General features: G+C 45.2%; 1 protein-coding gene across 11 annotated transcripts in view; it reads left to right on the top strand.

Moving 5' to 3' along the window:
• The first annotated feature begins 573 nt into the window (after positions 1-573).
• SEC23B (SEC23 homolog B, COPII component) overlaps positions 574-22,173 on the top strand; it is a 29,921-nt gene continuing 8,321 nt past the window's right edge. Inside the window, exons 1-16 of one of the 11 annotated variants that reach the window (XM_081558622.1) lie at positions 574-666; positions 1,949-2,052; positions 2,605-2,828; positions 4,045-4,102; positions 6,707-6,793; positions 7,274-7,510; positions 7,637-7,722; positions 8,733-8,877; positions 9,611-9,769; positions 10,093-10,208; positions 12,161-12,284; positions 13,299-13,379; positions 17,266-17,355; positions 18,349-18,455; positions 19,802-19,955; positions 21,640-21,717. In XM_081558622.1, the coding sequence (XP_081414748.1) occupies positions 2,608-2,828; positions 4,045-4,102; positions 6,707-6,793; positions 7,274-7,510; positions 7,637-7,722; positions 8,733-8,877; positions 9,611-9,769; positions 10,093-10,208; positions 12,161-12,284; positions 13,299-13,379; positions 17,266-17,355; positions 18,349-18,455; positions 19,802-19,955; positions 21,640-21,717 (1,743 nt within the window). In that variant the 5' untranslated portion in view covers positions 574-666; positions 1,949-2,052; positions 2,605-2,607. Of the gene's footprint in view, positions 729-1,948; positions 2,053-2,592; positions 2,829-4,044; positions 4,103-6,706; positions 6,794-7,273; positions 7,515-7,636; positions 7,723-8,732; positions 8,878-9,610; positions 9,770-10,092; positions 10,209-12,160; positions 12,285-13,298; positions 13,380-17,265; positions 17,356-18,348; positions 18,456-19,801; positions 19,956-21,639; positions 21,718-22,173 lie in introns of all 11 variants that reach the window. The other 10 variants (XM_081558627.1, XM_081558619.1, XM_081558625.1 and 7 more) reach the window with 10 other exon arrangements.

The following is a 22,173-nucleotide window of genomic DNA, read 5'->3' as shown; positions in this document are numbered from 1 at the left end:
TGCCAGGCTCCGCAAAAAGCCGGATGCACCTGCGTAAACCAGGGCAGAAACACCCGCAGGACAAAAAACACCCGTGATTATACACTTGTTCACCGACAAGACTCCTGCGCGCACGCACTCTACGCTCCCTTAGCTCCGCCCCCTCGTGCGCGCCGACACCTCCTTCCGTCCAACTTCAGTTTCCTCTGAGAGGAGTCCCGCCCTCTTCCGGGACCAGACGTCATCGTTCTCGCTTCCCGGTAACTAAGGCGATGAGGGGGACTTCCCACTGAAGCAGCGGACGTCTTATTGGACGGTGGCGAGCTCCTGAGGCGCCCTGGTTGCGCCTAGAAAACAGTTGTGTAGGCGCCGGTGTTCCGTGCGGCAGAAAGGCTTAAAGGTGAACGTGGAAAAACGTGTATTCCGAGGAACTGTGATTTTTCAGGCGTGAAGCGCGTCTTACTTGCCCTCTTCCAATATGGCGGCGCAGCCTCTCTGATTGTCTTCCTTCCTCTCGCCCGACCCCAGGCCCTGTTTGGTTGGCCAGCGGACGGCTCCGTGGAGTGACGCACAAGGGTGCTGACCAATCGGCTTAGAGCTGAGGTGGACTTGGTGGTGGGAGCCGGATCCCGGCTTCTAGCAGCTGTGGTTTTGGAAGGCTGCGTCCAGGTGTGCTTCTCCGGCCAGGTGAGCGGGCAGCACTGGTGATGAGAGGCCGAGGGCTGTGACAAGAGTCTCTGCTGAGGGCGGTGGGTTGCTTCTGGGGCGAGGCCTTTTCCTGGCAGGTGGAGGAACTGAGGGGATCAGTGACCCAAGGGTTTGTTCAGAATGGCGCGGTCCCCGCCATCTGGGGCGGCGGGCCGGCTTTTGGATCAGGATCCCTCGGACTTGGGGGAGCGGTGCCCGGAAGGATCCAACGTCCATTTTAAAGTTGAGGAACTCTAGAATTAGGTTAAATGATTTACGCTTCGTAAGGGAGCCGGGGCTAAGAACCTGGGTCTTCGGACTCCTTGCTTAGCCTCAGCTGCGTCCTGAAAAGTCATGCCCTTAAGGTGGAATGAATGGTACAGATTTTTTTTTTTTGATATTTGCATATACAAGATCTTTACAGTTTTACTTGTTCATAATTCATCCGTTCAGCTATTAATCCATTCTGAAACTTTTCCCCTTTGAAAATACGATGTTAGTGGTCGACTCGTGTCTAGAAAATCATTGTTGGCTCATGCACACAGTTTTGCATGTAGTTTCAGAGGATTTATTGACCTGGTGAAGTTCCTTGTTGGCTGTGAGCCTAGAGTTAAGAATCCATTCTCTTGAAAGAGTGAGGGGAAGAGAGGCAGTGGGAAATGGACAGTGCAGGTTTTAATATGTAGATGCCTGGGGACATAGGATGGAGATGTAGTACCTATAATAATGAAATGTTTTGAGACGGAAATGGTCACTTAATGAAGGCTGCTGTGGTGCTTGCCGAGAGTGCTTTCTTTGCCACCTAAATTACCTTTTGCTGCCCAGGAAGCTGCGGAAGTGTTTGTTGTGTATACAGTGCCTCAGTTTCCCACTTTTGCCAGAAATAACAGATGCCTTAGGGGTTTAATTGGAACAGACATTTAAAATTTGTATGGTCTATGTTGTGTGTAGCAGAGTAATCGATTTGTTCACATTTATAATATTATTCTCTTTGTCCAAATTATTAACATATGGTACATCTTAAAATCGTTGGAGACCGTCATTATTTAGCGTTGCATAAGTGAGCACTAGAGGCCACTTATACAATAGATTCCTTAATTTGTCTTTTTTCCCATTGTTAAGCTTTTTGTTCCCTTGAATCCTACCTAATAGCTGAACTGTACGTTAGCTTAGATTTTAGATGTAAACAGGATGTATAGAGCACTCAGGGGAATTGGCATTATCTGGGTTTGGAAAATGTGCTTAATCTGAATGGCTGTTTTATTAATTGGAATCTTTCAAGGCATGAGCATAAGTGACTGCTGAGAGGATAGGTGCTGGTGAGATGCGTATGTAGTGTCGTAGTCCGCTGGCCTTTAATTCCGGTGATTCCAAGAAGTACTTTGGGTAAGAACTGGGGGCTGTTCACTCCATGGATAGCATTTGAGCATCAATACCTAGGTCTTTTCTCTGTAGTTAATAATGGAAAGAGGGAGAAGGGCACAAAACCAAGATCACTTGGAATGTAAATTTTAATACAGTGTTTTACTCAAATAGAGTCAGGAGGAAAGGGGGTCAGAGAGGAAGGTAGCCAGCTTCTGAAACAGGGCTTGAACACGGGGTTGAAATCTGCTTGGCCGAAATGATAATGTGCTGTTTGAGGAGATTTAAATGACTCTTCCTTAGCTACATGCAGCTTAGAGATGATCAAGTGATTGTAAATCTCCTGCCCCTTTTATTTTTTTTAAGTGCTAAAAACGGGGATTTGAGAAAGGAACAGGAAAGGTAGCCGTAAAGTTAACTGACCTTTGGGGGTCAGAGAGAAGTGAGACGTTGGCATCCTCCAGTGACAAGTTCTTCTAGACTTAAGTGTTTAAAGAATGTTGATCATCTTTTTTTTTGAAGTTCAGTTGGAGATTTCACATATAATTAAGGGTTTATCTGTAGTTTTTTTTTTAGACAATGGCCACATACCTGGAGTTCATTCAGCAGAATGAAGAACGTGATGGTGTGCGTTTTAGTTGGAATGTGTGGCCTTCCAGCAGACTCGAGGCTACAAGAATGGTTGTTCCCTTGGCTTGTCTTCTCACTCCTTTAAAAGAACGTCCAGACCTGCCTCCTGTACAGTATGAACCTGTGCTCTGCAGCAGACCAACTTGCAAAGCCATTCTCAATCCACTTTGGTATGAACTCTTTTAAAAACTAGTAAAAAGGATGACTACAATAAATTCTTACGTTTAGGTGATTCTCATAAAAGTAATTCATTTGGGCAAGATGTCAGATCTGAGATGAGTAGTGAATATTGAGATACTTAGGTAATGAGTGCTTTTGGGAATCCCCCTGGCCCGCTACCTCCAGATAGAATTAGAACTTACGGGGTGAGGTAGAGGGAAAGGATTGGTAGTTGTTTTTCGCTTCTGGTTTGCAGTTTATTTTTGGTTTAACCGTTGATTTTATTGGTGTCTTTAAAGCTTTTTCCAGAAAAATCCAAATGCTTTGGACAGTTTTGTCGCACCTACCTGGTATGGTGATCCTGTATGCCAGGAAGAAGTAATAGGCAGAAGAAATTTGAGCTCTTAAAAGATTTTATTGTTAAGTGTAACTTTTTTTGAGCCTGGAATAGTGACCTGTGATCATTCTCTTAAATGTGGGCACTCTTTGAAAGAATTTGTAAGCAAATGAAGAATGTCATAAATACTCTTTAAAGGATAAAATTTTTATATAAGAGAACTTTTTTTTACTTCATTCTCCTTGCTTTTACTTGACATGCCCATGATAAGATGCTGCTGCTCTTTTAAAATAATAGCTACTGATGTTAATTTTCTAAATGTAGAAAGCAGGGGGCAAGCAACAAGTTTTAGGAAGTGTATCAACCCAGAAGCATCAAGTGAACTAAATGTGGTTCAAGTCTGAGGAGTTTTTCCTGTGTGAAATGTACTTTTTAGTACTAAAATTTACTAGTTTCACATATCCGAACAGTAAAGATGTTAGGAAAATAATTAAGACTGTTTAGATAACAGGGCCGTAGGAAGTAACGAATAAATTTTATAGCTCATGAACTTCTAAATATTATCTAGGAAGTCAGAAAAGAGAAAAAAGAGTTTATTAGCCATTCATTGTTGCTGCTTGAGGGAGCCTTTCTGTGTCCTCAACAGCCAGAACTTGAGCTGCAGAGAAGGTGTTGCGTGCCTTCATCCGTTGATGTACCCACATAGGAATACACATCTCTGAGATTAACTGAACTTGAAGTTTACACATAAATGGTTTCTAGCTTAAAACACATTATTGACCAAAGACGTATTAATGCCAGAGGTATTCGTTTCTACAAAAATCCCCCACTCAGTACCGTGTTAAAAATGAAAATAGTACCTGGATGTAATATTTTATTTTTTCTCACAGTCAGGTTGATTATCGAGCAAAGCTTTGGGCCTGTAATTTCTGTTTCCAGAGAAATCAGGTATGTGAATATAATTTTTTAAAAGTATTCCCTGTGTTTCAGTTCGTTGTCCTACACTGAAAAAATTGAGGTGAATTTGGGTCTCTCCTGGTAATATTGAATGTTAAACATCTGTGAGTTTTCTTTTGAATGGTCATTCCGTTTCTTTATTTGAGTCTTCTGTCGTTTGCTGCGGAGAAGACAGAATTCCTTTCTGTTTTTTTCTAAGTACGCTCTCTGTAAGCACTGAGTATGTTACCCTAGAAAATAGATAAGGTGTTATATTACATTTGACTTCAGTTTATTTTAATTGGATACTGGATTTTCATTTTCTGACCCTTCTAACTTTTAGGGTCAAATATCAGTATTTATCTTGTTTTGATTTAAGCATTTTTAAGCTATTAAGCTTAGAGCCTCCAAATCATGAGAGAGACTTCTTTTTGACATGAACTGTGCCTATGAAGAAAATGTTCTAAAAGTGGATTATGATGATTTTTGCACAGTTCTGTGTGCATTTACTAAAAATCACTGAGTTGTGCATTTAAAATGGGTGAATTTTATGGTATACAAACTATACCTTGGAAAAGTAGTTAGCAAATAATTAATTATGCTCATCATAATATATACTGTTCTAGTAGATCTTAAGATACTAATAATCTACTTATTCTTAATTTGATCGTAATTATAATTAAGAGTCTCATGCTAAGTGCACACTGAGTCCAGTGATAAAGGACCAGCCTGCAGTTGATAACTGAGTATAAACTTGGGAATAGAAGCAGGTACCATTCAAAATTTTTTTTAAATATTCATTTATTTTGGCTATGCTGGGTCTTAATTGAGGCACATGAGATCTTCATTGCAGCATTCAGAATCTTTAGTTGCAGCATGTGGGATCTAGTTCCCTGATTAGGGATTGAACCCAGGCCCCCTGCATTGGGAACATGGAGTCTTAGCCACTGGATCACCAGGGAAGTCCTACCATTCAAGATTCCATGGGCGATTCAGAAGTATATGCAAGTCTTAAAAACATTCCTACACCCTATTATACTCAGAATTGATGTCCATTTAATTTTATTAATTGTGAAAATTCTGCTGGATCAAAAAGACAGTGTCAACAGAGTAAAAGCCAGCTCATATACAGTGGGTGAAAGTATTTGCAAATCATCTGTCTAAGGGATTAATATGCAGAATATTTAAGAACTCGTAATAGTCAACAACAGGGAAGCCCAGTTCAGAAATGGCCAAAGGACTTGAAGAGGTAATTTCTCCAAAGATGATAGACGCATGGCCAATAAGCACATAAAAAGGTGCTCATCATCACTAATCATCAGTGATGTTTACCAAATGATCCAGCATTCCCACCTCTGGATATATACCCAAAAGAACTGAAAGCAGAATCTTGTAGATACACATTCTATTCATAGCTGTGGTATTATTCACAGTAGCTAAACATTTCACCTGACTTCAGTATCTGCTGCCAGATGAATGGGTAAGCAAGTGTCCTGTATTCAGTGAAATAGTAATCAGCCTTAAGATGCAAGAATGTTCTGACTTATGCTACAATGTAGTTAAGCTTTACTGATATTACTGAGTGAAATAAGCCAGTCCTAAAAAGACAAACGTGTATGATCCCCCTTAAATGAGGTACTTGGAGTAATCAGATTCATAGAGACAGAAAGTGGAGAGGTGGGTGCCAGGGGCTGGATGGGAATGAAGCGGAGATTGTTTAACAGGTTCAGAGTTTCACTTTTGCAAGATGAGAAAAGTTCTGGGGATGGATGTTGGAGATGGTTGCACAATGTTATGAGTATATTTAAGACCTCTGAATTGTACACTCAAAAAGATGGTAAAATTGGTATGTACAGCATCATACCTCAGTTTTTAACTTGGGGGAAAGGAAAAGCAACATACAAGCTACGAATCTAAAATGTTCGCAGAGAAAAAAGAAGACACCTATGACATTATGTTAAGCACCAAAAGGCAGGCTGCAGAATTGTGCATACAAGATGATCTCAGCTGTGCTTAAGAAGAACAAGTGTGGAAGGAAGTAAGCTGAGATGTTGACAGAGGCTCCTTCAGGTGGTGGGTGTGGGTGTTGGGGGGGGTGTTTCTTTTTTTTTTTTTTTTAACATTTTTCTTGTTCAGTTGCTCAGTCATGTACGACTTTTGCAACCCAGTGGGCTGTAGCCTGCCAGGCTCCTCTGTCCATGAAATTTCTTCTACTTGCCAGGTTTTCTACAGTGAACATGTATTACTTTATTGATCACAGCTAGAATAATAAACCTAAATAAAAGCTTTAGATTCCGCTTAGATAATTGATAAGACAGCTAAAATCTCAGCCCTTTATTTATAGGCAACAATTATGAAATGGTTTTTAATAGTGTGTGTTTTAATCATTTAGAAGTTACAGCATATCCGAAAACTGCATTTAAAAAAAAGTTCCCGTGTGATACAGATATAGGGCAGTGTTAATAGATTTTTGTGTTTTAGTAACATGTTCTACATTTTGTACTTTCAGAATAAATACCTGGTCATTAAACTATCACTATTTTTATAAATGGAAGATAAAAGACATAGTGTAACTTTCAGCCCTCATGAAACATTGCTCTGTCTTGTTCTCTCCAGTTTCCTCCAGCTTACGCAGGCATATCTGAGGTGAACCAGCCTGCTGAATTGATGCCCCAGTTTTCTACAATTGAGTACGTGATACAGGTAATTGTCATGTGTTTAAGGAGCAGTGGTAAGTATTGAGTTTCTTCTGAAATACTGTCTTCTGTGTCTCTTGCCCACATGGACGATTTACAGCTGCAAGGCCCACGGATCCTTGACCGCTCAGTGTATGCCCGACCCCCCCCCCACCTGCACAATCCCACCCCTCTTTGTTCCCGAAAGTTAGCTTCTCAGGCAGTTAGGGATCTCTGGCCTTTTGGTCCACTGATGTATTGCAGGACCTGGAGCAAGGCCTGGCATTCAAAATGTGGAATAAATTGTTGGAAACAAATAGTCTTTGCATCTAGCTGGTTTTGATAAAACGTGTCTTTTAATGAGATAAGTAGAGGTTTGTTTCGATGTTCTTATCCCTGACAAGTGTAAATAAAGAGTTGTTATTTAATACATACCTGTTTTGTTTTAAAAAGAGCAGATCACGTCTGTCTGTATACTGACTATTATGCCATTTTTCTCCGCATCCAGCGAGGTGCCCCATCCCCTCTGATCTTCCTGTATGTGGTGGACACGTGTCTGGAGGAAGATGACCTCCAAGCGCTCAAGGAATCCCTGCAGATGTCCCTTAGCCTCCTCCCTCCAGATGCACTGGTGGGTTTGATCACATTTGGGAGGATGGTACAGGTTCACGAACTCAGCTGCGAGGGGATCTCCAAGAGTTATGTCTTCCGGGGGACGAAGGACCTCACTGCCAAGCAGATCCAGGTCAGTGTGCGGCTTGTCCTCAGGCAGGAACAGGGATAGTTCTTAAAGTTTCATTAAGAAAAAGGAAAAAAATAGGAGCCATTCTCTTGTCATGTTATGAGAAATGCATCTTTCTGGTTTGTGTAGGACATGCTGGGCCTGACCAAGCCTGCGATGCCTGTGCAGCCAACGCGCCCAGCTCAGCCGCAGGAGCGCCCATCTGTGTCCAGCAGGTGAGCCTGGCCCCATGGATGGGGCACAGTGAGAGGGCTTTGTATTTTATTTTTAAAGGGGAAAAAAAGATTAAGCCTAATCAATATTTAATGTTTAATAATAAGCATAATACATCAGTATATGTTTAAAATTTATAGATAATCTATATAAATATACACATACGCATATATCCTGGGGAAGTTTTGCTCAGGATGCTTTTCCTTTCAGAGTTGTATCACCAAGGAGGTTATGAGAGCACTGCACACAGTCATTCCCCTCTTCTTAGACACGTGGCTGTTGTCCTTTTTTTCTTCTTTTAATTTTGATAGCACTGCAGCTTTCAGGACCTCAGTTCCCCAACCAGGTATTGAACCCGGGCTGCAACAGTGAAAGCCCAGAATCCTAATCACTAGGCCACTAGGGAACTCCCCCATTTTGTAAAGCTGGGGACACTGAAAAGGCTTCTGTTGAGTGTCCTGAGACAAACCTGAGACTGGGCACTTAGTTCACGTGGCCTGCTGCACTCCTAGAACGGCCAAGGGCTGGGTTAACAGTCGGCCAACAAAAGGTGATGGTTACAGCCTCTTCTCTAAGAAACCGGTGTTTCTCCCTGATGACTCCAAGTGTTTAAGAGAAACAGAGAGAGAGTCTTCAGAACAATCGATGATCCCTGCTTGTGAACCTTACATGAACTGAGTTCCTGTTAAGCATGTCTTTAGGATTGGTTTTTTTGGGGTTTTTTTTGGCCACTTAAACTTTAATTAAACTGATTTGCTCCTGTTTGAAATTGATTTTCTTTCCACACTACATGTGCAAATTATTATATGTTAGGCTTTAAGAGATTGTCCTGTATAAAATTGCTCTGAGTTTTTTATGTTTGTAGTTAGAGACAACTTTGAAGAAAAAAATAACTGCAAGTTTTTTCTACTCTGATAACGCGTTTTGAAGAGCAGTACCTATGTGTTGTGTGGGCCGAGGACCAGAGTACTTTATTAAATCAGATTTGACGTGTCCATTCAAAATCATACAGGTTTCTGCAGCCCATTCACAAGATTGACATGAACCTCACTGATCTCCTTGGGGAACTACAGAGGGACCCGTGGCCTGTGCCTCAGGGGAAGAGGCCTTTGCGATCCACTGGAGTTGCCTTGTCCATTGCTGTTGGCCTGTTGGAGGTAACTCAGAATTTACTCGAAGAAGGCAATGGCAACCCACTCCAGTACTCTTGCCTGGAGAATCCCATGGATGGAGGAGCCTGATAGGCTGCAGTCCATGGAGTCGCTAAGTCGGACACGACTGAGCGACTTCACTTTCACTTTTCACTTTCATGCACTGCAGAAGGAAATGGCAACCCACTCCAGTATTCTTGCCTGGATAATCCCAGGGACAGGGGAGCCTGGTGGGCTGCCGTCTCTGGGGTTGCACAGAGTCGGACACGAGTGAAGTGACTTAGCAGCAGCAGCAGCAGAATTTACTGCCCCTACCCGCCCCTCCCCACGCCCTGAACCTTGTAAGCTTGCTGGCAGAAGGTGTGTTCCTTGGCCTTGTCTGAAAAATCAGCTGTGACCCCAGTCAGCTGGCTGTGTTAGTTTATCAGAACATACTTCAGTGATTATTATTGTCCACGCTGAAGGAGCCCTCAGTGTTTTGAAAATTATAGAAAGGTTTCTTGAGAAACACAAGACCATTAGGGCAGTGAGATCACAGTAAATTAATAAAAGCTCTCCAGAGCCTCAGGCTGGAAGTGAGAAGCTGCTTGTCCATAGTATCGTCTGTTCTTTGCTGCAGTGTCCTCAGGGTTCACGACAGTTCACGACAGCCGAGGGAGCACGTGCTTGTGGCATCTCTGTGGAAAGTATGCTTGGGGCGGGCTATGTGTCTCTAACATGCTGCCACTCACTGTCACAGGGCACTTTTCCAAACACGGGAGCCAGGATCATGCTGTTCACTGGAGGACCCCCCACCCAGGGACCTGGCATGGTGGTTGGCGATGAATTAAAGATTCCTATTCGTTCCTGGCATGACATTGAGAAAGACAATGCCCGCTTCATGAAAAAGGCAACCAAAGTAGGTGCTCTGGCCACGGGCTGTAAGTGTAGTCACCCAGGGTGGGGCTTCAGCTGCTCAGGAGGGACCTCTGCTCTGCCCAGGCCATGCTTTGTGGCAGGTGGGCTGCTTTTTCTGAGATGACCTGCCAGATCTCACTGACATTAAATATCTGCCCCAGGTCTGAGACCTTGGTTAGAGTGGATGTGATCAAATGGGACATGGGGACAGTTTCATTTATGACATCCATATAAAAAAAGTGTAGCTTCCAATCTCGAAATACTTCGAGGATACGTAATGGGTGATGTCCCTGTTCCATGAAGATGGTTTTTCTCTCTCCGCAGCACTATGAGATGCTTGCGAACCGCACTGCTGCAAACGGTCACTGCATTGATATTTATGCCTGTGCCCTTGATCAGACTGGACTCCTGGAGATGAAGTGTTGCCCAAATCTTACTGGGTATGTGGATAGTGAGCCCCTGAGTAAAGTGAGAGTGGTGGTTCTAAGGAAAGAGAAATGAGGGGTGAAACCATGGGGAGGGCCCAGGCTGGCTCACGTGAGCATTTGTTTGGCTCCAGGCTCCTGTTTATGGGCTGGGGAGGGTGGTGCACCTCTCGGAGGAAGAAGCTATGATCAGAAGGAGGTCAGGCTTCCCTAGGAACCTGTCGTTTCAGAGGAGCTTCATTTCTTAGAGTTGTTCAGACACCCGGGTAAGATGGCAAGCATGAAATGTGTGGCCATTAGCACTTCCTTGTGGGAAGGGTAGGGAATAGGTCTGAATGCCAGAGAAACCAGGAGCCCCTCCCTGGCTTAGCAGCCACACTTCCTGACAGCATGGAGGGTGCAGTGAGGGGTGGGTTGAGAGCACAAGTCCTCACCTCGGGTGGATGGCATTGTGGAGGTGTGGTCCTCAAAGCAGGATGAGGCCCAACAGCTGCTTCAGGGCTCCATAGGACCTGATTAGAAATGTGCACACTTGGGCCTCACCCCAGACCTCCTGAATCAGAGGCTGAGGCTCTAGCCTGGCGGTTGGGTTTATCAAGCTCTCTGGGGATTTTGGTGAGATCCTCAGACTTGCAGTGCTGGTCTGAAGCTGCTGCACATCAGAATCACCTGCGAACCTTAAAAGCTACTCTTGATTTGAGTCCTGTTCCTAAAGTTGGATTTAATTAGCACAGGGCATGGCCTGGGCATCAGCATATTTAAAGTTGCCGAGCGTTTCTGATGTGCAGGGTTTGAGAACGCCTGCATGTTTCAGGTGTGGCTGAGCACACGCAGCTGATGATTGTATTATTTTTGTTTTAACTTTTTAATTGAAGTAATTAAGATTCACAAGGAATTGCAAACATAGTACAAAGAGATCTGTCCGTACTTTTCATCCAGCAGTTCCCAGTGGTTCAGTTCAGTTGCTCAGTCATGTCCGACTCTTTGCCACCCCATGGACTGTAGCACTCCAGGGCTTCCTGTCCATCACCAACTCCCGGAGTTCACCTAAACTCACGTCCATTGAGTTGGTGATGCCATCCAACCATCTCATCCTCTGTCGTCCCCTTCTCCTCCCGCCTTCAATCTTTCCCAGCATCAGGGTCTTTTCCAATGAGTCAGTTCTTTGCATCAGGTGGTAAAAGTATTGGAGTTTGAGCTGCAGCATCAGTCCTTCCAATGAACACCCAGGACTGATCCATACATAGGACTGGTTGGATCTCCTTGCAGTCCAAGGGACTCTCAGAAGTCTTCTCCAACACCACAGTTCAAAAGCATCAATTCTTTGGCACTCAGCTTTCATTATAGTCCAACTCTCAAATCCATACATGACTACTGGAAAAACCATACCCTTGACTAGACGGACCTTTGTTGGCAAAGTAATGTCTCTGCCTTTTAATATGCTTTCTAGGGTGGTCATAACTTTCCTTCCAAGGAGTAAGCGTCTTTTAATTTCATGGCTGTAGTCACCATGTGCAGTGATTTTGGAGCCCAGCGGTGGCATCTTTTATAGATACAGCACAATGTCACAACCAGGAAACTTGACTTAGTCTATACAGTTAACTCCGTTATGGATTGGACTTGGCTCTCACCAGTGTTTACATGCACTCATTTTTAAAATCTCTGTGTATGTCTAGTTCTGTGAGGTATTTGTCATCTCTTGTAGGTTTATATAACTGCTATTGTGATCAAGATACAAGAGCTGTTATAAAGAATTCTGTTTCATGTTTTAAAAATAGTGTCTTTCCTGAGTACAGCTTGAACTGGCTGTTACCATTAGCAAGCAGTATATTGTCAGTAGCACCTTTATGGACATGCTTGCTTTTTTCTGTCTTCTCTAAATTAATTGTTTGTCAATACCCAGGAAGCCTCTGAATGGCTTTCAGTCATTCTAAAGGGTCACTTTCTTTTTCCTTTTTTCTTCCTAGAGGCTACATGGTGATGGGAGATTCTTTCAACACTTCTCTCTTCAAGCAGACATTCCAAAGAATTTTCAGTAAAGATTTTAATGGCAATTTCCGAATGGCATTTGGTGGTACTTTGGAAGTAAAGGTACAATAGATTTCTAAAGATTTAAGGGAAGAATAGTGTTCCTACTTATTTAGTAGTTGGCCTTGGGGAAACCTCACCCCCCAGAACATGGGCACTTAAAGATAAGGAGTTCCCAGCAAAGTAATCCCACCGTCCCTGGTCACTTTGCTCTCAAGAATGACCTGTGTATTTATCAGTGTTTGAAACATGAGTCGTCTGCTCTCCCTGCAGGTTCTCACCTGCCCTAGGACAGCAGGCCTTAGATTATGGGTGGTAGGCTGAGCACCCACTCAGCCACTGATTTGTGCTTAACACCTGCCTGCAGACCGACCAGAGTGCTCTTAAATAGGCCAACATGAGTATGGCTTTTTATTTTCCACGCAGGGACTGTAGACCTATACCCTTGATCCTGAGTACCCTTGAGAAAACAGTCAAAGTGACCATTAGAAAATAACAATAGTAAATATTACTTTGTGAATTGGCGATAATGAATAAATCATCTGGGTTAAACTTCAAACAACATTATCAAATGTTTGAGGTTTATTTAAATAGATGAAGAATGGACTTTGCTGAAATGAATTCAGATTTAAAAATCTGAGTTATGTTGGCCTTGTCATTATGTCAGAGTCCATGAATCAAGTATATTTAAAGATACTCAAGACAGCATGTTTGCTGATTGACAGTTGTAACTAATTATAGCAGGTTTGTGGCATTGGAGAAGAACGTAGTATTATTGGTGGAATTGCTGTCCTCTGTGTGCACAATCATTTCGACTTGGAGAAAGCAGGACATGTGGCATCATCTCTGGAACAAAGATACGCTGCTTCTCAAGGAGGGTTTTATTAAAATTCTGGTCAGTTCACAGCAGCCATGGAGAACCAAGTACCAGCTTTTGTGTACTAGAATCCCTGTAGGGTTTTCTCTGGGTGAAGTGATAACCCTGCCATTTCTTCCTCTAAGTTTTAGTTGTGTCCTTTGTAAGAGGGTGGTTCTTAGTGCTTGTTAACTGTGTGCTCTTGTGTAATTCTGTCTCAGACCTCAAGGGAGCTGAAGGTTGCGGGAGCCATCGGACCCTGTGTGTCTCTGAATGTGAAAGGACCGTGTGTGTCAGAAAACGTAAGAAAAACCCCATCACCTTTCCCTCCTGTGTCCCAGATTTGACCGCTTAGATGGGTTGAAGCTGGATAACCTTTTGTTGTGTCACCTGTTGGCTTGTGTCTGTGCAGAGGGGAGGAGGGATAGTGTCATCTCTGTTTTTCCGTCCATCCATCTAAATGGTCAGAGAGGAGGAAGCTGAGGCTTGCAGAGGTTCAGCACCCTGCTCAGAGTCAGAGCTGACATGGAGAAGCCAGGCCCAGGTCTCCCCCGACCTGCTACTCCTGCTTGGGTGGTCGTACCAGAGAAACACCAGGCGTTCCATTCCATGGAGCGCAGCCCTTCAGGGATAAACTCATGCGCTTATTGCCCTTGGAAGGGCTGCTTTTGTCTCACTTCTCAGAGACCATTCGAGTTGGCTGAGCGGTGGGTGACACTGTGTGAGTGCAGATGTTGGTGTTCCTCGATTGCACGGAAACACAGTTCAGCCCTCACCAGGTGGGGAGGTGGCCTTGCTGGTGGCCCACTTCCTCTGCTCACACTTCAGCTACCAACAGTACACCAGCAGTCCAGTGAGGCCTGTCCAGGCTGGCTCTGGGCAAGGTGATGATGTTTATGTCCTTCCCCACCGTCATCTTCAACTCGAGGGTGGACGGGAGGGCTGGGTGTGGACTCTGGGGAGGGTAGTTGGGACGAGGTACTTCATGGATCCAGGACTCAGCGTCTCTGTTGGGGAATAAAGGAAATGATGGGACCTACTGTATAGCACTGTCGGGAAGATTCAGTGAGCAGCCCAGGGGAAGCACCAGGGACGCCCGCGCTAGATTTCACCCTTCACATCAGAGTTCTGTCCTCAGCAATGAATGTTTCACTAGTGACTTCCTAGAGTAAGTTTGAAGTTGCCAGAGGCAAGACAATTTGCGAGAATTTTCCTGTAACCCTTTGGGTGAGGTGGGTTGCTGCCCCAAGCCCCTCTGATGAGTCCCTCGTCATCCCCAAGTACTAAGGGACTTGTACTCCTGTTTCTCAGCGGGGCCTTGGGAGGCTTTCTTGTTCCTAAATATTCCCCATAGACTTAGAATCTGCCTCAGAAGGTGTTGTAGATTAGTCCAGACGGATGAGCTGCTCTGGGGTCCAGCAGGGATCAGCCACGACACTTGTGGATAGGGATGAAGGAGGCAACTGCGAGGGAAGTAGTTTTCAGACACACTGGGAAGTTTGAGAAGAGTGCAGTGAATCCTGTTCTCCCACCATTTAGGGTCATCAATCCTGGACATTTTGTCAGGATTATTGCTCTTTCCTCTCGTTGGCTACCTTTGTGTTACCTATCTGATATCCTCTATTTGCCATATTCGCTATCCTATTTTGCCTTTGAAAACACATTGCAGATGTCTTGAGTCCGTGTTTCAGTGTGCAGCATCTGAAGACAAGGCTATTCTCAAGACGAGGAAAGCAGTTTCCTGACACCATCTAACACATGGTCACATTCTTTCCCTGCTTTCTCTCCAGGTGCTCTTGCAGCTGTTTTTCCCTCTAACCAGCATTGCATCTGTGATTATATATCCTCAGTCTTCTAAGATCTAGAATGGACTTCCTGTCATTTTGTTTATGCTTTTTGGCTTGTTTTGTTTTGTTGGACGACGTCTGTTGAGGAGACAGAGCCAAGTGCCAGCATCTTCTGTCCTTGAGTGTCACGAGCTTTCCGTGTGTCTGTTTTCTCATTTGACTTGTTTTCTGTCTTATTTGCTGTGAAGTGGAGGCTAGACAGATGGTTAGATGCGAATGAAACCCTTTTGGGCCCACACTTCCTGAGTGATCTGTGTGCCTCCAGCCGAGCTGTGGGGAGGTGATACTGCTCATCCTTCAGGTACAGGGGCTGTTTCCTTTTTGCCTCAGCAGGAAACCTGTTGAATGAGATGATAGCACAACATGAGTATCTTGTTTGCCAGCAGCCTTTCCCCTGATGGCATTAGGTTATCCTTCGATAACCCTGCATTTCAGTGTATTTGAATCTCAATAAAATGGTGATCTCCTATGTCCATCTTTCCACTTTCTTCTGATCAAGGCAGGGTAAATGCTTACTTAAGGAGTTTGTGTATTAGTGAGAAGACGTCCTTGCGGGGCGCTGGATGGTTTGTGACCACGGTTGGTGGCTGGTGCTATAGGGGAGGAACAAAAATTGTTCTTTTTGCTCTGCTCATGTCAGTTTCATTGTTCGGGACCTGACAAAACACAGCTTAACAAGAGGCAAACAAGCAAGTTTGTTAATCTGTGCATCGCACATATACACAGCTCGTACGTGCCTAGCGATGGGTAACTGCAAGGTATGATTAGAACTTGGGGAGTATGTTGCTTCTTAACAGAAGAGCAATAAATCTGTAGAAGAGGGAGAACACAGAGGAAAGGAACTTTGGATCCTGAGCAGTGACAGATGGAGGAAATGTAGATAGACAGGGGAACTCATGAAAAAGCAGGATTTTTTAAGCACGAGTCATTACACATTCTTCCCACGCCACCCCTGGGCTGATGAGCATCTAGCGTGTCCTTAGTGGTTACTTCAGAAGCTCCTGCCTTCTTGGCAGAAGGAGGATGGAGAGTCTTTTTACGTCTGCTTTTAAAAAATGGCCTTCAGTTTAAGATAATCCTTAGGCCAGCGTGGCATGTTTTGGCTGACAGTACTCTAAATTGCGTGGATCTGAAACTTGAATGAGTTTCACGTATTAAAAATGGAGTTGGACAGTGTGGGGAGAGATTCGAGAGATGGGTTAGTAAGGCCAGAAAGGGAGGCTGGCAGGCCCCTGTTACTTCCTCGCCCTTGTTCCTGGGGGTGGCCTCGCTGCCCAGAAGGAGTTAAAGGGAAGGTGAACACCCAGACCTCCATCCATCTCACGATCGTCTCAGGAAAGCCTCATGAAGCACTGGGAGCTGTGACCTGATTTCACTGTGACTCTTTCCTCTCCTGCCTAAGCATCACCTTCCTCAGATGCTGGTTCTGTGGCCGAGGACAGAGGCTCCTGGCCCGGCTCCATAGAGACCAGACTGATGTCAGCTGTCCTCAGCTGACCCTATACAGTGCGGGTGGATTCAGAGAAATGTACGAGAGGTGTCATGACTTTCTCAACCCACAGTCCTGTTGCTTTCCAAGGATGGTTTTCCGTATTCTAATGAGGTGTTGAATGTATGTCTCAGACCCTGGTTCATGGCTCTAGGTGTATGATACCTGTAGCTTTTCTTCTCCATGTTATGCTTAAAGCTGTGATACCCTTCACACTGGGGAGCCGTTCAGCTGTTCAACGTAAAGTAGCCTTCACACATTTGCATAAAGGAATGGGGTTAAGAATTAATATTTGACAGCTCAAGTTCTGTAATTATTTCTTAGTCTAGTAACAATGGAGGAAGCACACAAATCTTTCAAGCTAAGCAGGTGGTTCTTTTCTAGCATTTACTTCTTCCCTGTCCCTGACCTGATCCTCTCAGCTGACGTCAGTGTTCTGCACTGACGTAGAGATACACTGACGTAGAGATACGTCTCAATGATGTAATGAAAACTGATCAGAGTGCCCATTTGAAAAGCCTGATTTTAAAGCACTGTAATAATTGTAAACTTTATTCTGGCTTGTAATTTTACTTTTTCAGTGAAATTTAGATTTTCTTTATTTTTTGGCTATGCTGTGCGAATGTGGGATCTTAGTTCCTTGACCTGGGATTCGAACTTGTGCCCCTCTGCAGTGGAAGCTCAGAGTCCTAGCCATTGGACCTCCAGGGAATTCCTGAAATTCAAGCTTTGATTTGGAGTGAGATAGTCTAAGGGGCCTGCCCTTCTCAGAGTCAGTACTTGTCATTAGCAGTTAATCACTGGAGTATCTTTTTTGTCTTACTTCTTTTTAATTCCTCTTCTCACCCCTAGGAGCTTGGTGTCGGTGGCACGAGCCAGTGGAAAATCTGTGGCCTGGATCCCACCACGACGCTCGGCATCTACTTTGAAGTAGTCAACCAGGTGGGCTGGATTTCTTCGTGAAGAGTCATGTCTCCGCATTGAGTTTTCTGGCTTATTACAGACTGGTGGCCTCTGATTTCTCTCTCCAGAAGCTGATGCTACTTTGGGCTTGTGTTGGGCCTGATACCATTCTGGCATCATCTTTTTTATTCTTTCTGGGGTTTGGTCAGAGTCAGACAGGAGATTGCTCTTGTCATTTTGTTTGAACTGATAAGGTCATCAGAAGAGGAATGGCTTCTACCAGCCAGCATAATGTTGGTGAATTTCTGAGTGTGTCAGTTTTTCTCCAGTATTTTACTGTTTTAAACTCAGACATACAGAAGAATGAGTAGAATTGTACAGTGAATACCCCAGTAGCCACCACTAAGGTTCTGTAATTAACATCATGTCTAGCCATCCCTCAATCCTTGTGTTTGGCTGGACTTGGAAGCAAGTTGCAGTCATCAGTGGCTTTCCTCTCTAAACCCCTCAGCATGTATATCATTAAGTCATGTTCAGTGTTCATTTGAATATGGTTCTGTTGTTGGTTTTTTTGTTTTTTTTTTTTGATCCCTGGGTGGGAAAGATACCCTGGAGGAGGGAATGGCAACCCACTCCAGTATTCTTTTTAATTTTTTTTATCTTCAGTTAACTTTTTGAAAAATTTATTTATTTGTAATTGAAGGATGATTACTTTACAGTATTGGTTTCTACCAAACATCAACATGAATTAGCCATAGATTTACCCATATCTTCTCCCACTTGAACATCCCTCCCACCTGCCCCCACACCCCACCTCTGTAAGTTGTCACCGAGCCCCAGCTGGTTCTCTGTTTTTGAGGTAAGAATTATAAACAGTGAAAAGCCCTGATCTTAAGTGTCTCATTCAACACGCCTTGAGAGCTCTGCTATCACCATGATGTCGGTCGTCTTGGGACACACCTGCAGCCTTTGCGACCACTTGTGTGGGGTCCTGTGCTGACAGTAATGGGGTGCTGGCCTCTTGCCCTGCAGCACAACGCCCCGATCCCGCAAGGAGGCCGAGGCGCCATCCAGTTCGTCACTCACTACCAGCACTCCAGCACCCAGCGGCGCATCCGTGTGACCACCATTGCCCGCAAGTGAGCACCCCAGCTTCCTCTCTGCTGAGCCCTTGGTCTTTGCTGTGGAGGGAATCTAGCATCTAGTTGTTCATCTCTGCGATCCACTGATTGCATGGTCCTCACCAGCCCTTGCTGGCTCATTTGATCAGAGCAGGGTGGGGACAGGGTGGGGACAGGGTGGGGGAGGAGGGGGCGGGGTGGGGGGGGAGGCAGCATTGCAGCTCACTCAGCTTAGAAGATGCTCCTTTAGTAGGGATAAGTTCTTTAAAAATGATTTTTCATTATTTTATTTATCAAATAAGTTACCCATAAGCATACCCTCCTTGTAAAAGATTCAAACAGCACATAGTTATGTAAAGAGTGGGTCTCCCTGCCTCCCCTGAGGTGAAGTACAATTACCGTGCTGGCTTCACTGTCTATAATCCCATTTCAGGGCAGTCACGTATCACGTGTGTGCATTATATACATGATGGCTTTTGTGTGTGTGCGCATAAGCATCTCACATTAATGTGTCAAGGACACCTTTCTTGTCAGTACATAAAGGCCTCAACCTCATTTGTTTTGTTTTGATAAAAAAAAAAAAAAAAGCTTTTTTGAAGTAGTTGGTAAAGAATCTGCCTGCAGTGCAGGAGACCTGGGTTCAGTCCCTGTGTTGGGAAGATCCCCTGGAGGAGGGCATGGCAACCCACTCCAATATTCTTGCCTGGAGAATCCCATGGACAGAAGAGCCAGGCGGGCTGCAGACCATGGGGTCGCAAAGAGTCAGACATGACTGAGCAACCAAGCACATATTAGATTCAGGTGTGCAACATAGTGATCTCATGTTTTTATAGGTTGTAACTCCATTTAAAGTTATTATAGAATGTTGGCTCTAGTCTCTGTGCTGTACAGTATGTCCTTGTAACCAGTTTATTTTATACACAGTAGGTTTTCCTCTTATGCTCCTCCCTTCTTCCCTTTCCTGACTAGTAACCACTAGCTTGTTCTCTATTTGTGAATCTGGTTCTGTTTTGTTACATTCATTTGTTTAATTTTTCAGATTTCACATGTAAGTGAAAACTTAGAGTATTTAGTATTTGTCTTTCTCTGACTTGTTTCAGTAAGCATAGCACCCTCTAGGTCCATTCGTGTTGTCGGAAATGGTGGGACAGAATTCCTTTTTTTGTGGCTGAGTAGTGTTCCTTTGTGTGTGTGTGTGTGTGTAAAAATAAAGAGATTAAGAAGAGGTGTGTGTGTGAGTGTGAGAGCCAGCCCTCACCCTGGGATGTCCGGTAGTCCTGTGTGTGTGTGTAAAAACACAGAGATTAAGAAGAGGTACGTGTGTGAGTGTGAGAGCTGGCCTTCACCCTGGGATGTTTGGTCAGTTGGGCAGACGTGCAGAGCCAGCTGAAGCACATCGAAGCGGCATTTGACCAGGAGGCGGCGGCAGTGCTGATGGCGCGGCTGGGGGTATTCCGAGCCGAGTCGGAGGAGGGGCCAGACGTGCTCCGGTGGCTGGACCGACAGCTCATCCGGCTGGTGAGTTGGGGGCAGTGGCACCCAGTTCTGGTCTCGGTTCTACCTTTGAGAAAAGAAAACTGTCATTTAAACCTATTATTTTATATATTCCGTAAACAAGAGTTTTATCAGTTGCTTACCTCATACCAAGCACCAGTGATTCTGAGAAGAGTGTAAAGGAAGCGTCAAATACTCATTTCCCCTCAGGGCTCACCTTACAGGTGGGAAGAGGCTCCACACATAGGCTGTTTAGATGATGATGCAGACCTGAGTGTGTTGGGGGTTGACTCAGCAGTCCCTGTGAATGCTGAGCTTTTGCATTTTCCCTCCAGATCTTGGAGGGTTTGGGGGGAAGTTGGGGTGCAGCACTGCCAGCCTGTGGGCACAGTGTGTGGTCAGTGTGTGTGGGGACCTGCAGAGGCCGCAGTCACAGGTGCCTGCATGTGCAGTGGGGGAGCAGCTGTGCAGGTTGTTCACACGGTGCCCTGGTTGTGGAGTCAGAGAGGGGAAGGGGCAAATGTGGTTCTTAAGCAGAGGCTTGACGCTTGTGTTCACACCACCTGTCACCATGTAAGATCCATCGGAGGGTGAAAGGCTGCTGTTGGCGAGGCCCATGGAGGATTTTTCTGGCTCCAGGGGGCGGAAGCCAGGATGGTGGCAGTATGGTTGGAGGGGAGAGGAAGTTTGGAATCAGGATGTGTGCTGAGAGGAGGATTGATTGAACCTGGTCAAACTGTCTGTGGACTCAGAAAATAATCAACGCAGAGTCAGGTTTTAAGTGTGGGTAATTGCAAGAATGATGGAGCGCTGGAAAAGGGGAAAGGAGAGCAGTTTGAAGGTGGAGGAAAGGAATCTTTTTTTAAAAAATAAAGTTAATGGTTTATTTTGAGCATGAACTTGCAAAGCATGTCCAAGGAAAGCACCCCCCTGTGGTCAGGAGAGGTCCTGACAGAGCTCCTGTCAGAGATCAGCACTGCATCTGGAGGAGGGACATGGGTGACACTGGCCTCGCCATCGAGCTGTTTGTAGACAAAGAGGCGAGGGTAGGAGGTGAGGAAGCGGGTGGAGGAGCCCGCCGCAGTCAGGGGGAGGGAGGGGGACGCGCCTTCGGACAAGGGAGAGGAGGATCAGTCACTCGAGGACAGGGTTCAGGAAATTGCTGCTCTAGTGGCTGGCTGACGGGAGGAATTGAAGAGGCTGGGGGTCCCCTGGCCCACAGCGGGAGAGGATTTGGGATGGTGAGGTCTGTGCGAGAATGTGATGCAGAGAGGCTCATTGCCAGAGATGAGCTTTCTTCAAACGGTGGCTAGTCGGATCCTCTGGTGACTAGAGGGTGTGTGAAATGAAGAGGAAATAGACCAGGAAGAGAAAACAGAGCAGGAAGAGAAAACATTCATAAATTTGCCTGTGGGAGAAGGACAGCGGAATGGTAGAGAGATGGGATGTTAGGTTATCCCAGTCCTGGAGGTTTTCCTGTGGAAGAGCCACCTGGGATGCCTCTTTTAGCCCCTCCCAGCTGGCACTGCATGGGAGCTGTTAGGATGAGGGGCTCCAGCCCCTCCCAGATCTCCGCCCCTCCCCGCACAGGTGTTGGGTGTTGGGCTGAGCAGGAAGGGGCAGAGGGGAGAGTGGGGCGCGGCCCTCTTCCCAGGAGTTTTCAGGTAACCCCCACTTTGTTGTTGTTTTTCCTGTTTTCTCTCACCAGTGTCAGAAGTTTGGACAGTATAACAAAGAAGACCCCGTGTCATTTAGGTTATCAGATTCCTTCTCTCTATACCCTCAGGTAAGTAATACATGTTGTTAACAAAAGAAGAAGAAAGTCATATAAATAAAGCTCACTGTTCTCAGGGTAAAGTGAAGACTCGATGTGTTTGGACACTTCATCTGTAGGTGAATGAAGGTCATTCAGGTCAAGGTCAAATGGTGCCTGAGCCCCTTGGGAGACACAGGGGACACCCAGAGAGCAGATGCACAGACCTTGGGGAGAAGGCAGAACAAGCCTGTTGCTGTGAGGCCATGGCATGATCTCTGATTCACGGTTTGCTGAGGGCCAGGTGCCTGTTTCGCTTGGTGGCTGGGAGCCAGCCCCGCAGCCGGGCCTGGGGGTGTGCGGGTCAGGCCCTTCACAGATGCAGCTTCCCCAGAACAGAAGGCAAACTCAACATTTTCCTCCTTCCCTCAGGGATACCTTAGTGAGGAATAAGCGGGAAGAAGCAGACTTTCATTTTTAAGGGAACTT

This window comes from Giraffa tippelskirchi, chromosome 13, assembly GCF_054371585.1.
Source record: "Giraffa tippelskirchi isolate mGirTip1 chromosome 13, T2T-mGirTip1v1.2.pri, whole genome shotgun sequence".
Classification (NCBI taxonomy): Eukaryota; Metazoa; Chordata; class Mammalia; order Artiodactyla; family Giraffidae; genus Giraffa; species Giraffa tippelskirchi.
The sequence above is the reverse complement of the archived record's forward strand: the minus strand, read 5'-3'. Positions and strand labels throughout refer to the sequence as shown.